This window comes from Opisthorchis viverrini, assembly GCF_000715545.1.
Source record: "Opisthorchis viverrini unplaced genomic scaffold opera_v5_317, whole genome shotgun sequence".
In the NCBI taxonomy this organism is placed as follows: domain Eukaryota; kingdom Metazoa; phylum Platyhelminthes; class Trematoda; order Opisthorchiida; family Opisthorchiidae; genus Opisthorchis; species Opisthorchis viverrini.
Genome location: NW_008751972.1, coordinates 284077 through 301913, shown reverse-complemented (window position 1 = coordinate 301913; position 17837 = coordinate 284077). Strand labels below are relative to the sequence as shown.

Genomic DNA, 17837 nt, shown 5'->3' with positions numbered 1-17837 from the left:
ACGTTCCATCAAATGGGCTTTCTAGCTGATCGCTAGTTTTGCTCAACTCCACTTGATACATTGTGTCAAAGAGAATAACCGATACGGGGCTTCTGAATCAGGAACGCACTATGACAGGAACCACACAGTGTGGATGAAAGTTATTGATCACTTTCGTACCGCAGGTAATTGAATTTTCGCCACACACTTGCAGTTCCCTCTTAAAACAAACGTATGAGGCGCAGGGCATCTTGAATCAATAAAAAACCGCTCAGCTGTAGCCCCCTTCCGATGCCTAGCCGCCATGCCACCCGAAGGTTGCACGAGGGCTGGGATACTGCCAGGTTGCCTAAACAGGGGAATTCGAAGGCGGGGGTCGGGTTCGAACCACGGACCTTCTGGCCAGTAAATTCGCGTTCTAACCACTTGGGCCATCTCGCCCCCCTTGAATAAAATAAGTGTTCCATACGACCCCTGTCACGTGTCAAATACACCTGGTACGAATACTGACTGGTGCTAATTCGGGAGAGAACGCCCTTCATCCACCATACGAGCAACTTTTTCGTCCCCAGACATCATCAGCACCGTTTTGTGGACGATTTTGTCTTTGTGTCACAGGTTTCAGAACACGCGAGAGCTCAACGCACATTTGTTTCACACCGTGTTTTCCACGGAAGCGAACTTTGTGTAACGAAGACATCTGAAATGAACTTTGTTGGTAGATTTGGTGAATATTCAGGTGATGCATCTCATGCAACCTGAGTGAAGCGATCTTGATCGGAGGTAGTCTCCCTTGGGGAGCATTTACCAATGTGAGTAGGTGCTACGCCCAGAGATAATCTGGTCACTTCTCCGAGGTAACTTGGATTCATGTGCTATCGGATCATCCCCTAACAGGTATCACTGTAAACTCGCCACAACACGTGAGTTGTGCTCATAATGTTCGTTTTGAGTAAATTAATCGAACGTTAGTTTTGCTTGCTGGGTTTGTTTCCGCCCCATTTTCTTGAAAATACCGGAGGAGCCGTGTGCAATATCTGTCAACTCCTTCCCTTGTTGTTCATTCCTCTAGTTTCGGAATCTGAACCGGTGATCACAACTTTGCATCGTCTAAGATCGAAATCGGGAGCCTATCGATGGGCTCGTTTTCTTGCATTTCTAACGAGGCGTGACTCTGCACAACTGCTCGGATCGATAACTGGTCTGTCAGATTCCCCCAGTTGTGCCAGTCATTCAGCTGAAGGGGTTCTTATGATGCGTCCTCACCCTACGACCGGTGCTTCATCGCTGGCGGCTGACTTGTCCTCCCGCAAGAGAAGATGCTCAGGAGATTGCAATTCCTCGGCTGGTCTATGTGATGAGGGTGAATTCCTGGATGCCGTAAAGAACACCACTTGCGAGTTTTGGCTTATTTGTTGCCATCAGTTCGTACAGTAAGTTTCATAGAACTAGTGCGTGAAGAGCTTCTTTGCCATGTCTTGCTTTGCTTATATTGTTTTTCGGGCACATCGTTACCTCCATTGCATGGCATAAGTTGATATTGATTCGTCTTTGATTGGTATGAAGGTTAAACTGTGCGATGTCATCTTTGTTTCTAGGTAAGCGATTGTCATTCACGGACATCTATCTAAATATGTGTATGTAGCCAGCTGGTTCGACTTGAAACGCCAACCAATCGTGTTATCCTTAACCTTTCGTAGACCCCAAGGCCTAGGCCTTCTCCACACACTGTGGGCTTGCCGTTGACACCACACAGAAAATCAAAACCCTTTGGGAATTCATTCAAACCCTTGTAATAACTCTAGTCTGTAACGTTTACTGCCTCCCACCTAATCCGTGGTCAGACTCGTCATTCTGAATTAACACCCAATTCTTCCACCAGGCTGCTTTCTTTATCAGTGTCTCCTTATCCAGCATCTTTACTTTGTTTTTCCTAAGACTGTGCGGTAGACCAAGCGTAGTTAGGAAGTTGACAAATATCCTCAACCAAAGCTTATGTTCAAAGACCTGATTGCAAGGCGGCAACGGTTGGTCAAATTTGTTTTCTTTTGGGAGATGGGGAAAGTCGTCGCATGTGTTCCATACACCGGAGAGTTCGGCGGTCACCTGACTACTCAAATCATCCCACCGCGATTTTAGCCCCTTTTTCGATCCACTCAGTGTTGTAGCGGCGCCGATGCACGCCGGGTTCTCAGCGTGTTCCACTTGTGACGCAGAACTGGTCGGTATTACAGGAAAACTGTGTTATGCTAACACTCAAACCTGTCACCACCAGCTAGTGGGCAGGAACGGTGTGGACTGTGACGTTTCGCTGCTTATTATTGCAGTGATGCGATGAGAAGCTAACGTAGGAAATCGATTGACGGCTTATGGGTGCGGTTCACCTGTGGCGTGTTCATCTATCTAGACGATGCGGACTCCAGTATTGATCGTTGTGCAACTGAATTATTAAATCCCTGAAGTCCTATATCGGTTTACTGACTAACTACCACCATGCTCGTCACAAATTTGTCCAGTAAGTAGGCTGTTAGTGAAATACCTCACCGCCATTTGCCTACTACAACTGTATCATCATGATGTGAAACCAGCTTCCGTCACGTGCCACTGATTCAATGTAAAATAGAAACTGCGAGATGGCTCCGTGGTTGGAGCGCGAGTTTTCTGACCGCGCCTCGACCTCTGCCTCTCGACTCCCCTTGTCTAGGCTTCGGCAACCCAGCCCTCATGTTTCCTTCAGGTCGAATGTCCGGAACGAGCCAGTCAATTTACCTTCCCTCCTCCGAACCCTTGACCCCGGGTATTTTTTTCAAACAATCGTTCACCCCCTCGCAGCATAGGCATTAATAGCCCTCTGTTTTCCTGGCGTTATCAACTCCATTCAGCATGGAACATCCAAATTCTTGAAAGTTATCTAGGCAACCATTACTGAGCATGTGATCCAGTTCGGTTCGATACGAAGAGATCCCGAATTGCGTGCTGAAATGATTTATTTCAGGAGAGATGACACCATTCATCGTTCATACCATAAATCCAGTGTTCTGCTTTCCATTCTAACTATGATATCCTAAGCCCTATTCCGATCATCTCCGGTCCTTACCGCTATGGGTGGGTTGATGCCCCTAACTGTTTGTAAGGTAAATGTGGATAATGATCGTTCGGCCGTAAGACACCTTCGGGGCCAAACTGCCATGCCACCTGAAGAAGGCAGGCGCTTCGCCTAATGCCATACAAGATCAGTCGATTCGCCGGGATTGAATTCGAACCACATACCTTCTGGTCAGTAAGTTCTTGCATTACTCACTAAGCTGTCTCGAGTTCAAGACAGACTGATAATCTCGCATTCATCGCTTGCATTCACTTTTTATGTCTGTGACCATGCTTTTCGACTGGGCACTGAGTGTTACAGCCGAACGACTGGTCCTCATCGCCTTTTCTGTGTTCCCATAACATCCACTTTGCTCATCTGACTTTTGTTTCATGTCCATTCTTGTCAGCTAAGATTTTCCATGTTCGTCTATCTGTGACGCACAGAACCTCGAGTGTTTGTTGGTAGTGTGAGGAGGTTGGGAATTTTTGTGGATATTTCGTTGTTTGAGTGAAGCCAATCTATGCTGAAAAGCCGAGAAGCACTGTACAGCTGTTTCATCCTTATTGGGAATCATCAGCAGTGCGTATCTCACGAAAACTCCGAAGAGTCTCGAACCTGCGACCTCCCGGCTAGTAGTTTGAACACTTAACCGTTCGGCCACGAGTGGCTGATCAGCAGTGTGATTAACTCGCACTTAGACAGGATATAGCGCCGCTCATCGTTCAATCACGGGATCCACATCACGCGGTCACACGTGTTCACTGGCTCGTCGAGTAACCACTTCTCAGATAGAGGTTTCACTGATCGGGTGAAGTTTATCCTTCCACTGAGCTACTTACAGATTGTTGGTAGTGTGAGGAGATTAGGGATTTTTGTAGAGATTTCGTCCTGTAAGTGAAGCCAATCTATGCTGATACGCACTGCTGATGATTCCTCATAAGGATGAAACAGCTGTACAGTGCTTTTCGGCTTTTCAGCGTGGATCGGCGAAATCTCCACACACCTCGAGTGTTTGTTAGACATGCCCACAACTGTGGTGTCCAACAAGAATGTCCAATCTTCCCATCATTATGGATTTTCATCCATGATGAAATACTGAGGCGAATGCTGCAAGGTCTTTAAAATCCCGGTGTAAAAATTGTTGCCGGTGAGACGCCCCTGAGTGCGCGGACTACATTGTCCTCATTTTTTGAAGATAATGCCGTGGCACGAGCTCTGTTGAACAAAGTGTCCATCATACGATCTTTCGGCATGCGCCTAGCACCTTCAAAGTGTAAAGTCATGCTCGAGAACATACAGTCCCTGAACAGTCTCCTAAGAATTCGAAGAGAATCACTGGAGGCTGTGGCTCTGTGTCTGAGGAAGTCAGCGAAAGAAACTCGAAGTTTTGAACCACATTTGCTAATTTACGTCACTTGTGGTGTAAAAAAGGCGTTCGTTCAGCACTAGCACCCTTTCGGTGCCTAACTGCCATGCCATTCGAAGGTTGCACGAGGGCTGGGATACTGCCAGGTTGCCCTTACCTGGATAAGGGAGGCATATCACTCGGTATTAAGGGTCGCGTGTACCAGGTCACAGTAAGGGCTGTTTTGTTGTATATCCGCGAGGTGTATCCTCTGAGGACAGAGGTCACTGCAGACGGCATCAACTGTTCAGCCCTAACACCCTTTTGGTGCCTAGCTGCCATGTCACCCGGGAGATGCACGAGGGCAGGGATACTGCCAGGTTGCCAAAGCCTAGACAGAGGAATTCGAGAGGCATTCTTCGGGTTCGAACCACGAACTTTCCAATCAGTAAATTGGCCATCTCGCTATGGGATCAACAGTTGCTCAGAACCTTTAATTCCACTGGCCGAAAGCTCGGTACAAAGCTAAAACGCAAATAGTCTGTCCTCGACTCACCAATAGATGTGCTCCATAAACCGTCTGGAGTTCGTCACACAGCATCAAGACTATTACCTGAACTCTTTCGGAAAGAGGGTTAATTAGCCTTGCAATGACGCGATCCTCGAACCATTTGGTGGATTCGGGCCACCAGACCGATCCGAATGAATCACTTGGCATCATCTATCCGACTCCAAAGAGTCGATCAAAAGTAGTTGAGTGGTTGACTGCAGCCGATTCGACCGCTGCAAGTCTTTTTAGCCCAACTCTGTATGCATAGAAGCGGTTAACGCGATTGAACTAACAACCATCGATTGATTGTATCCACAGCCAAATGCCGTTCTTATCACACGGCTAGAAGTCAGACTTTTGGCTGTCTTATTTCTGAATCTGCATTCCGTTTCCGTTCGTGCTCGCTCGTTAATTTGGAATGGTAAAAGTCATTCATGACTTGCCGAAAAGATGCGATCACTGAACTACGGATACTTCGTTTGCCACACCGCTTCTTCACACGTGGTCACTGGCTCGTCGAGTAACCACTTCTCAGATAGAGGTTTCACTGATCGGGTGAAGTTTATCCTTCCACTGAGCTACTTACAGATTGTTGGTAGTGTGAGGAGATTAGGGATTTTTGTAGAGATTTCGTCCTGTAAGTGAAGCCAATCTATGCTGATACGCACTGCTGATGATTCCTCATAAGAAACAAACAGCTGTACAGTGCTTTTCGGCTTTTCAGCGTGGATCGGCGGAATCTCCACACACCTCGAGTGTTTGTTAGACATGCCACTGTGGTGTCAGCTGTACAGTGCTTTTCGGCTTTTCAGCGTGGATCGGCGAAATCTCCACACACCTCGAGTGTTTGTTAGACATGCCCACAACTGTGGTGTCCAACAAGAATGTCCAATCTTCCCATCATTATGGATTTTCATCCATGATGAAGTACTGAGGCGAATGCTGCAAGGTCTTTAAAATCCCGGTGTAAAAATTGTTGCCGGTGAGACGCCCCTGAGTGCGCGGACTACATTGTCCTCATTTTTTGAAGATAATGCCGTGGCACGAGCTCTGTTGAACAAAGTGTCCATCATACGATCTTTCGGCATGCGCCTAGCACCTTCAAAGTGTAAAGTCATGCTCGAGAACATACAGTCCCTGAACATTCTCCTAAGAATTCGAAGAGAATCACTGGAGGCTGTGGCTCTGTGTCTGAGGAAGTCAGCGAAAGAAACTCGAAGTTTTGAACCACATTTGCTAATTTACGTCACTTGTGGCGTAAAAAAGGCGTTCGTTCAGCACTAGCACCCTTTCGGTGCCTAACTGCCATGCCATTCGAAGGTTGCACGAGGGCTGGGATACTGCCAGGTTGCCCTTACCTGGATAAGGGAGGCATATCACTCGGTATTAAGGGTCGCGTGTACCAGGTCACAGTAAGGGCTGTTTTGTTGTATATCCGCGAGGTGTATCCTCTGAGGACAGAGGTCACTGCAGACGGCATCAACTGTTCAGCCCTAACACCCTTTTGGTGCCTAGCTGCCATGTCACCCGGGAGATGCACGAGGGCAGGGATACTGCCAGGTTGCCAAAGCCTAGACAGAGGAATTCGAGAGGCATTCTTCGGGTTCGAACCACGAACTTTCCAATCAGTAAATTGGCCATCTCGCTATGGGATCAACAGTTGCTCAGAACCTTTAATTCCACTGGCCGAAAGCTCGGTACAAAGCTAAAACGCAAATAGTCTGTCCTCGACTCACCAATAGATGTGCTCCATAAACCGTCTGGAGTTCGTCACACAGCATCAAGACTATTACCTGAACTCTTTCGGAAAGAGGGTTAATTAGCCTTGCAATGACGCGATCCTCGAACCATTTGGTGGATTCGGGCCACCAGACCGATCCGAATGAATCACTTGGCATCATCTATCCGACTCCAAAGAGTCGATCAAAAGTAGTTGAGTGGTTGACTGCAGCCGATTCGACCGCTGCAAGTCTTTTTAGCCCAACTCTGTATGCATAGAAGCGGTTAACGCGATTGAACTAACAACCATCGATTGATTGTATCCACAGCCAAATGCCGTTCTTATCACACGGCTAGAAGTCAGACTTTTGGCTGTCTTATTTCTGAATCTGCATTCCGTTTCCGTTCGTGCTCGCTCGTTAATTTGGAATGGTAAAAGTCATTCATGACTTGCCGAAAAGATGCGATCACTGAACTACGGATACTTCGTTTGCCACACCGCTTCTGGATACAATTTATCGTTCATATTGATCGCGTAAATAAACTGCTTTTATGCTTAAGTAATCAAGGCAAAACACACTTGTTTGCAAACGAATTTGGCTTTGCGGGAGACTCGCCGTAAAACCCTGTTGAATCTCTCGTTTATGATGTTTTTAAGCAACTGAATGTGCCGCACCAGGCCGCTTAAGAACATCCAAAACGATAGATTCAGCTGGGTTCCAGGTGAGTCCCCCGCAAAACCGAATTTTTTTGCAAATGAGTGTAGTTCGCCAATTTCGCGCAATTCAGGTTCAATTAGAACATAAGGTTGACGGAAACTAGGGCACTGCATTTATCTAATGAGCTCCAAGAAGGGTGAAACTGGTTGTGGACTGTCCAAACATTTCGGCAACCTTATGAGTAGTGTATTACGTCTAAATAAGGCCACTTTCCTGTTGTTCTTCATTCTTTGCTTTTGTGAAATCACCAACTTTTCTTGGTGAGCGATCCATTGATTTTTAATGCATTGAATTTTTTTCACATCTGGTAGTCAAAAAGTAATATTCGGCTCCTATTTGTCACAACCTCGGAAGAGTTGGTGATCAACTGGACTCGCACGAAAGGCATAGGTTGAAAACCCTACTAGACCTTGGATTGGCCTTGGAATTCTGCTCTAGACTGGTCAGTAAGGATACGGTTCGCATCAAGACCAGAATATTTCGACTGAGGTCTTCTCGGAGTTTGAATCTGTATCTCTTCGTATGTCGTAGACCAGGTCTCTGTAAGCTACCCGAATTTCGTTAGAAACCTTTAACCAACTGACACAACATTTGGGATGTAATCATGGTTTAGCACAATATACACGAACCGATTTGTTCGTAATTGTGCCTAGCAGCACAGCCTATGTTGTCTCACATTGCACCTGATGTTCCGTAACGAATTGGCCCCCAAGTGTCCTACGGTTACAAGACTAGCTTGTTGCTAGTTGGTTCCGACGACTCATAAAACTCATCTATTGTCACAATCCTCATTGTTCTGCACTTTACAACTGTACTCATTCCATACGAGCCCGTGGTACTGACTGGCAAATTGTCTAAATGTTGGTAGCTCGAGTGGGTTAATGGGCCGTTGGTCAGGTGGCAGTTGGCAGTTGGCCCGTTCACCGAGCTTGACCACTGGCTTACTCACCCTGCGAGGAGACCTTTTCAGTGCGTGACTGTTTCCATTTATATACAGTTTCTAAAGAGTAGTTTATATCCGCGCCGTGATTGGTTGTTTCAGGATTGCCCTTACACTTAACTGGATTGATCCTTTTGGGATGTGCTTTGCGTTGTGGCCCGATTATCTTGCGTCTGGTTGGTTCGTTGCATAGCTTTAATGCAAACCTTGAAAGGACCAGTTCAGTCAATTTGTGGATGTGAACCAAACCTCGAGCTGATGATGTTTCCTCGCATAGCGGCGAAACCTTTGCAAGTCGATTGCCAAACTCGGCCACCTATCCAATAGCCAATAGCACTACTTGACTATACCTAATGTTGATGATGCTTCCAGCAACCTGGGCTCAGAGCATCAAATCGAATATTGTCCACGACCGTGTATTCCACCGAATGACACGCAGATGAAAAGCGAAGCCACCTATCTGTGCTCCACGCAACCAGCTTTGGACTGGATTTGCGCTTAAACCTCAGCGTGATCGGCTGTCTAGTTACTCAGTGTGAAACCTTCATTCATCACTGTTGTGATCTTTAACCCCCAGTATTTACAATCACCTTGGAGAAACCAAAAATACTGACAATGAAGTTCTACTTCGTTGCAAAGTGCATGGTCAATAGTCATCATCATCGTCATTTTCAGCTGTAAAAACGGCGTACTTGTCGTACAGTGGTTGAGGCCGCCACAATTTCGTCCACCGATGATTTGGGGAGGTGGAGTAGTTAGCTAAGCATTTTCTAGCTCTGAATGCCTCTTGAATGGATTGGTTGAACTGTTTCCGTTTGTCTATCTATCCTGTCCCCAGACCTGTCTTATCAGATTGGAAAGTGTTGCCTTCGTTGACTACAAAAATCCTAGCAACACGTTTACTCATTGATTTTGTGAGCCCTGATGTCACCAGTCTTTTCAAGCTGTCCGTATCGATTTGCGCCTAAACGGGGGTACAGGGAGGGCACTTTGTATCTGCAAGCTATGTAAGGTTCAGCCTGTCTTTTCATGACTTTGCCCTTGGCTATTTTCCGATGAGCTACGTGTCAGTCGGTAGATAGTTATGGACTTATGCAAAGCTACTCTTCGATTTCCAAGATTCTTACAGATTTTGGTAGTGTTGCCATGACTTCCAACTGGCATTCGTACGTAATACCCAGCACTTCACGCATTTGAATGTTAATATTTCCGAACTTCTCCAACGAAAGGCCCCAAATGGGTGTTTTTTGTAATGTGTTACCGTGTCGAGTTGAGCAAATTTGATTTGATTTGATTAGGTCAGGTTTAACACCTCACCAGAACTCGGGTATTTTATGGTGAATGAACATAGCCTGCTCTGACAATGAGTGATGACCTTCGGTTCGACGCTGTCGGTCGATCCGATCAATATCTTGGTCCATTTACATTTGGATTATTTGCTAAGAGCGTCGCGTGTGTGTGATCAGCTGCCGTTCCCAAATCACTGGCATACACACCGCCGCAACACTCCAACTCCCGTGTCTGGTCTCGCAAGCCCTGTGTCAGAAGTATCACACATTACGGTGATCGTTTTTTAAGAACATAAGAACACAGGCGACTGGTATGGAAGGATGTAACGGAGGAAGCAAAAGCAAGGCAACGTTTCAACCGAACGCGCCTGGCACCACTAATCTTTCCAGCAAACTGAAAACGTCCCCGAATGTATTATGCGGGAGCACATGAGTTGAGCTCAAAGGTTGATGAAAGGACGAAGAATGCCCAATGCTTCTCACGACGCAGACCTCGTCAGTACTGTCAAAATTCGCAAATCAGGTACAAGGTGTCCTTCATATAACGCTCGCTATGGAAAGGGACTAGGTGGCATTGAAGCAGACCATCTCAACTTCCGGACGGCAGAGGCGTTTTTGGAGTATCATGCTTGATCCGACAGAACTGCGTGGCATGCACCAAACTCTCCGACTGAGCAGCTTCACAGCAGATCGCCGGGTTACCATGACAGTATTAGGCGTCTCCAAATCTCGTCCCCAGCGAGTTGTACTGGAACTCAAACTATTGCGGATAAATCCCTGAATAAACGCGTTCTGAAGACTTAAATTGTTAAATTGAAAGGTGCGGAACGACAAATTATCGCAAGCTAATCAAAGCTGTTGTGCAGTCTCGCGGACAGCGCGGTTCGCGTATTGCAAGTCGGGTATAATTTATCACCCAGGCATAATAGTTACCGTAACTTGTGATGTGCATCGGTAATCTTCACTCGGTCATGCTTATCTACAGTGTGATGAGTACGGTGTGCTTGTTGGCCAATCCTTACCAGAGACCGGTGGAAACAACCAAGACGGACTAAATGAGCGACAACATTCGTGCCAACACTTTCATGGACGTGAATTCGACGGTGGGCCAAAGAGCCAGCTCGCAGCATTTGCCACAGTTCTTGCAAACGTACTCCCCGGAACTGGTGCCAAAATCTATCTTGTTGTTTACCGACCACAGTGACCGGTGCCCATTAGCCGCACAATGCTTTTAGCTGAAAAACCTCGAAGAGGGGAATAAAACTTTCTGCGCCAAGATGTTGCATTTTGTTGTGTATGTGCTCCAACCGGAAACAATTAAAATCTACCTTCACATTTTTGCAGCTCACTAAATTTCATTGTCCACTGAAGCAATCGCACCTCTGGCAGAAATGTCTGGTGGAATAATTTCCCAGCATCGCTGAGACTCAGAGATGCCTAAATGGGGCTCAAAAGTTTGGACTGGTACTCTGAACTCAATTGTCCGATTGCTTTAGTCCATCAGAGACACGTCATGGCTCTCGAAATTTCTATTCCATTGTGCGAATACTGAGGACCAAAGTGGCCATCACATGAAAACCAAATTAGGTGGTCGTCCACATCTGGAATTGCCAAAGTCACATCTCACCCCGACTTCCAGGCTACCCGATCGGCTTCCCGTTGTGGTGGTAGTTGAGCGCGCCGAGTCAGTCGATCCCTGAGCTGTTGAAGAAACTCACCCTATAGAGTAGAGGTCGTGTCAGTGCTGTCGTTTGAAGACAAGCCGCTGCTGACCCCTTACGTTTGTGTTACTTTCACTGCTTGCAAAAAATTATGATGACGATGTAGGTAATACGTATGTAAGGAACACAAAAATAATATTAATATATTAATAATAATGACAGTAAAAGTAATCATGATGGTGTCGACGGTAATGTCGGAACCTCCAGCGAAAGCTTCTGAGGGAAATTCTCACCTTGTATGTGTCGTCAAAAAAAAGAGTGACGGTGCTCGTCTGATCCGTTATTCCGACGGAATATCTGGTCAGAACGAGAATTTCTTTTTAGGTTGTTTCGTTTGTCCTTTTCTGCCCTCGGAACGTTTGGGCGTGGTAATGGTTCACTTTTTCGCCGCCGGTGCTGACCAACTTAACTCTGTCTGGCGCGCTGCACACACCATAGTCGTTTTGTTGTTCCGTTTCACTCTGTGCAAGTGGATCCACATTTGACAAACAGCCTAACTCCCATTGTTTTTTTCTTAATCCAACATTCCTCAGAGGTCTCGATCACCGAATTCAAATAGGCCACATAGACTGACGAACAGAACAAGCTGACCTACTCGAAGTGGCTGTTCTCAGGCTCTGATCACTCTCTCTCTTTTCAATTCAAACTCATCATTTACAACCGGTTTAACGCTTCATCCTTACAGTTGATAGGTCTTTTCGTTTGCACTTCGTTGTTAGGACTAAGAATGACTCCACTTTCCTGTTTGTCAGCGGTTTGGTGGTGATGAGGGGGGCCAAGATGGCTCAAGTGGCTAGAGCGCGAATTTACTGACCGGAAGGTCCGTGGTTCGAACCCAGCCTCTCGACTTCAGCTGTCCAGGCTTGGGCAACCTGGGAGTATCCCAGCCCTCGTGCCTCCTTCGTGTGGCATGACAGCCAGGCACCGGAAGGGTTTTACAGCTGAACGATTTTTTTCTTGCCACGACAACACCGAACCTCTCGACTTATTTACTTCAGAGCCAGTACTCGGAGAATCTAGAATCCGGTTATCCCCATGCAGACATGAAATTTTTAACTTGTGTCCGTGTGATGCTTATCGCCTAACCTTTTTCATCTTTTCACGCATCTTTCCAGTTTTGCTAGCGACCACAACGTCTCCCATGCACACAGTCTCAGTGCACCGCTCCCATGTGAAGATCTTTCTGGTCGCATGTCTTTCAATCACGAAAAGGCTTGCATTCCACCGAATACCGTTTGCGATATGACCTCACCACAGACTCATTCTATGCGCCGACTGCCCCGTCCCGGTTACTCGCTGAAAAGAAAACGATCCACCTCCCCCGAGACTATGGGTAAGTCGTCCTGTTTCCATTAGTATCTGCACTACCAGTTTTACCAACTATTTAATACCATGTCCCCAGTGGGGTAATGGCGTCCGAATCCATACTGATGCGCACTCAGGAGGCTATGTATTTACCAGAGTTGTTTGCTTAAGAGTGGACCCCTTGGACAGAATGAGAGCGGAAGATACTTGTTCCGATCAGACCAGGAACCATTTTTTGGGATATGGATTCTCCGAGGACCACCGAAGCGGATTGGATGATCGGGACGAGTGATGGAGCACGGTTTCTGAAGGAAATTTTAGGAGTACCATCAGGACTTGACAGAACGAGGAACACTTCATGGTAATTGAAGTTATTGAAAACTGACTTGGTCGGGTAGACAGGATGGAATTTCGGAGCTGTTTTTTTGCGATGAGCGAACGTCTCTGTTTCCCCCTACTGGGGCTGCCGTAAGAATCGAGTGTTCGAATGTTTTGATCGGACTCGAACTTCGGAATTCGACCTTCATTTGGTGCATTCAATGGCGGATCTTTGCCCCGATAGAGAAGAGAGATTCATCCATCATCTCATTTACGCCAGGGAAGCGTCAGGCTAACACTGATGTTGCTATGTCAGATGATGGCGCATCGTACATCCTGTTCTTCAGAAGCGCGTTGTCAAGCCGTTTTCTTAGTCTCAAAAAAAGAATAGCAAATTGAGAAACACACTCATTTGCAAATCAATTTGGTTTTCACGAGACTCAACTGAATCTCTCGTTTGTGATATTCTACAACTGAAAGTGCTGCACACAGGCCGCCTCATGTTTCAGTTGGCACGATATTCGAGATATCGCAGTGTATTTTCATAACGGAAGTTACTCACAAGGTTGCTGAAGGTTGTCGAAGAGCTTTCAGCAACCTTATGAGTAGTTTCCTTCATGAAAGAAGGAACTGAGGTTCTTGGAACGCAGGAATGATATCCTGAAGGTTTCGTACTCAAGACTGAAATCAGTTAATCCCAAACCGATGCAATGTTCTGTTGGAAAGAAGCGAGTCTAAATGAGGCTTCCATTCAAAGGTGACTCGGTTGCTGAACTAATTTATAAAAACCCTGTTGATACGACATACTTGGCTGCTATTCTGTGCTTGAGCTTCAACTTTAGCCCCATCATCAGTTTCCGCTCAAAGGACAAATTGTTACATCATACCACCAGCTTTTGTGTGTACTCATTTGTATGCTCGTGTCGAGCATCATACGCAGGTCGTACGGACAGAATGTGGGAAAACAATCCCGTGTCCCTGAGTGGTAGTTGGAAGAAACCAGGCTCAAGTGCAATTGCATCACATTTGGACGAAACCAGTCCTGTCATCGACAAAGAGCAAGCCTTCAATACTATATACGGGGTACCTCTGAACTGGTCACGACTGGTACGATCCAGACTATTATCAATCGCAGAGGTCATTGGAATCCGACCGCTGGATCCACAACTTTGCGTCCAAAAGAAACCTATGTGACCTCCGAACTTGAACTGGCCTGCGAAAACTCTGGTCCCATAAGCCTGTCTGACATTGACGTCCCTTGTCTGATTCCGTGACCCAACAACCTAATCCTAATTCAAACCCCCTTCGATTGATTTCCGTTCATCTAAGGTGTATGTACCCCCCCCCACACACACACACACACCCGGTTTTAATCTTTTTCACGTAAACTGTGGTACCATATATAGTTTTGATGTCCTAGATAGTTAGTTTTTATGTCCTAGCCAAGAGGAACAATCACAGAAAGCAAGCTTTGTCCGCTATCCTCATCAATCTCCCGAACCCGACATACATCTCTTAGTTGAATCCTTAAACCTCCGAATTTTTGTGCCCACACAGCGTTTTATAACATCAGATGTGTTCTCGATCGATTGGGATCTGTGCTTAACTGCAGAATGAGCAATTAACAACACTGAACGGTATCAAGACTGGTTACGTTTCTACACTGGATAAAGTATTCCTGCATGTAGATAAGCAAACCAAAAGCAAGTCAAAAGCCGGCTGTTAAGCGCGATCTACATTGTATTCGGACTGAGACACACTGTCGAGAGCTAAGCGAATGGGGAAACGCGCAAGAGTCCTAGGACACTATGAGAAAAATGCACATTGGCATGGTTAAACTTAAGCTGTGAACAATGTCGCTCCCTGGCAAGGACCTATATGCAGGAAAGTAAGCAAGTCGAAAATAGCTTGTCCCGCGAAGCGCTGTGGGACGAATGAGGGTGCCACCTCAAATTGTGGACAATAAATTCACTTGGAATGTGGAATCGAACGGGGTTGTGTACTCACAACTGATGTTGAACCTTTGGTAAAAATAAAATTCCCTTATGTCGTACGGCAAGCTACACTTAACCTGAGTTAGAGAAGTTAAAAGCGATGAACATGTTAGGGAATCGAGACACCCTTTCGTGATCTGCAAGGATTTTGAAGCAAAAATATGAAAAAAAGAAATCTTTCACCATTATGGCACCATCATATGATCCAAATTTTTGTGCGTATTTCCCAATTATCGTAGTTTTAACAAAAGTCAATCGATTTTGGGTGTTACTTTGTGATGGGATTCATGCTTCCATAATGAAAAATCAGTTGATCTGATCTACAGGGAATGGAGTTATGGTTAAAGGAACATGTGTGATTTTGTAATTTTGTCGCGTGTTTTAGTCGCTGTCGTGAGTCGATGGTGCAAATTCGCGCGCGGCAACACGAAACCCTTCTGACGAGCGACAGCAAGTGTGTCCTGCCGTACTGACATAAGACCTCTAGTGTCCACGACGTGCTCGATCATGGCCAAAGTTCAGCAGTGTGGCGGACGATCCAACCAAGAAATGATACCATACTCCACATAATAATAATAATAATAATAATAATAATAATAATAATAATTCAGCTGTAACATCCTTCCGGTGCCTAGCTGCCATGCTACCCGAAGGTTGCGCGAGGACTGGGATACTCCCAGGTTGCCCAAGCCTAGACAGGGGGAGTCGAAAGGCAGGGGTCGGGTTCGAACCACGGACCTTCCGGTCAGTAAATTCGCGCTCCAACCACTTGGGCCATCTCGCCCACTCCACATTGAGGAAATCATTGTGGTATATTCAGGGTACAGGGTTTTACCCTGTATTCCGGAATGCTCTGTTTCGTCCCAAACAGAGTTGGGAAGCACTGCACTTGCAATTCTTTTTCTTTAAAGGTCTGGATTAGTACCACTAAAGCCATTGCCGGACTGTCAATTGAGGTGTCGGGAAAAAGCGCACGCCAGTATGTGCGTCCATTATTATCTGACCTTATTTACCAGGTGCGCTGTACTGAAAGCGAAACTCGCCTCCAGCGATATATAAACCCTCCCGATGTGAACTAGCCAAAATAATCACACAAGGACGCGAGGAGTACTCTAGGTATCCATTCTACAAAATCCATAATTACGGATAAGTGATGTTCTACTTTATTACTTCATTGTTTTGCTGTTGTACCCTAATCCTTCTCGCGTAATATTTTACTCAACTTCCATCGCAGAGACATTTCATCCAGTCGGTCCCGAACTTTCGGATGCAACATATCAACCTTCGCTGTTCAACCCGTGCGGTGATCATCTTTGTGACTTAGAAGACTTGGAGTTGAACTGGAAACCGGGTGTGCATATCGATGGGGGAGTGACTTTGGCTAACTCAGCGGAGTTCGTGAACGATAAACTTAAGATTGGCCGCGAAATCGCCACCTATGACGGCTCTTCTGTCGTCTCCAAATTGGAGTGGGTAAGTTTTTGTTGTCGAACATTTTGACAAGAAATCATCTTTTTATTCCCACCTTGCTGTCCAACACTGGAACGAAAAATTGTCAAGCTTATCGTGACCGTCAGTTTTCATTCGACTGCAAACTTCGAATCGTTTTTAGGATACATTTACGTCCGTCACTGACTCAATTTTTCGGCACCAAGATTGCCGATCCCCTTCAATTGAATTCGATTCTTCGAAGAAAAAGGTTTGGAGCTCTTGAGCAGTCTAAGGAAATTAAGGATATCCAAGAAGTGACCTTGCGTCTGCAAGGCTGATTGGGCACTGTGAGTACCCGATCACTGAGGCTCAGGGAACTACAGTGCGGTACTCAGACGTGACTTGTATCCTCAGACCTTTGGATACCGATGTCTGGCCGTAGTTCGGTGGTCAGCAGTTTCATCTCTGATCGATCGAAAGACGCGGCTCATCTTCAGTTGTAAAAAACCGCTTATTTGCCAACACAGTAGTTATAGCTGCCACAATGTCGTTCGTTGGGGGGTTGATAGGTGCGCATTGGAGGCGGTAGCTCACGAAGTTGATGCGTAAACACACTGGTGTCAGTGGAGTTTTCATTCGGGAGATCGGTAGGGGAGCTCGGACGCATGAGTGACCTTGAGGGCGTGACTGGACCATATCTGGCAATGTCTCTAACCATTGGTGTGTCCCGTCTCGGCCTCCCCACCCAGGGAGATGGCACACTAACCGGTGCAACTAAGTTTGTTGGCAATGGCTTTCATAATTCGTCTTGTTGTCGACTAGAATTTGATTTGCGGTAAACAAACTTCGCGGTTTAGTACACTCCCTGGATCAGCTCCTACCGAAATGAGTGTTGTTTTCTAGGCCTGTTTTGGAAGATGGATTAAACGTTGGTAGGCAGAAACATCAGCGGGGTTTTGGTTATCGCCAAAAACATCTCTTGCTCGGTGGTGCATTTTGGAAACAGGAAGCTTCCACTTAATAACGAGCTACTCATGAGTAGTTTATGAAAACTGGTTTCGTGCCCGCATCCGTCACCAATATCTTCTAAAGCGCATTGGTGTTCAGCAATAGTCTTGCGCTGCCGTGCAGCCATAATTTATTTGAAGACATTATTATGAGGAAAGAAACACAATCAAGTTGGGAATCTACTTACAGTCATTCCGCCGTGACTAGGCCTTCTGACATTGGACAGAAATTAACAACAAGAACGCGGTTTACACTGTTTCAGATGGGTTCGCTGAACAACCAGTGGTTTCATAGCTTCTCAACGTTCACCTTTTGATAAAAAAGCTCCGTCAGGCCATTTGAGTAAGTTACCAAGTTGGTGGAGAGTCAGTCGACAAGATCTCTTCTGATCAGCACATTAGATCAGTGTTGAATATTGAAGGCTTCACCGT

At 46.1% G+C, this 17837-nt stretch overlaps 1 protein-coding gene across 1 annotated transcript in view; it reads left to right on the top strand.

The window, feature by feature from the left end:
• T265_09891 (hypothetical protein) overlaps nt 1-17837 on the top strand; it is a gene marked incomplete at both ends in the record, with an annotated part of 70947 nt that overhangs the window by 47980 nt on the left and 5130 nt on the right. Inside the window, 3 exons of the mRNA XM_009176103.1 lie at nt 1052-1412; nt 12466-12683; nt 16202-16440. Coding sequence (XP_009174367.1) covers nt 1052-1412; nt 12466-12683; nt 16202-16440 — 818 coding nt within the window. The remainder of the gene's footprint in view (nt 1-1051; nt 1413-12465; nt 12684-16201; nt 16441-17837) is intronic.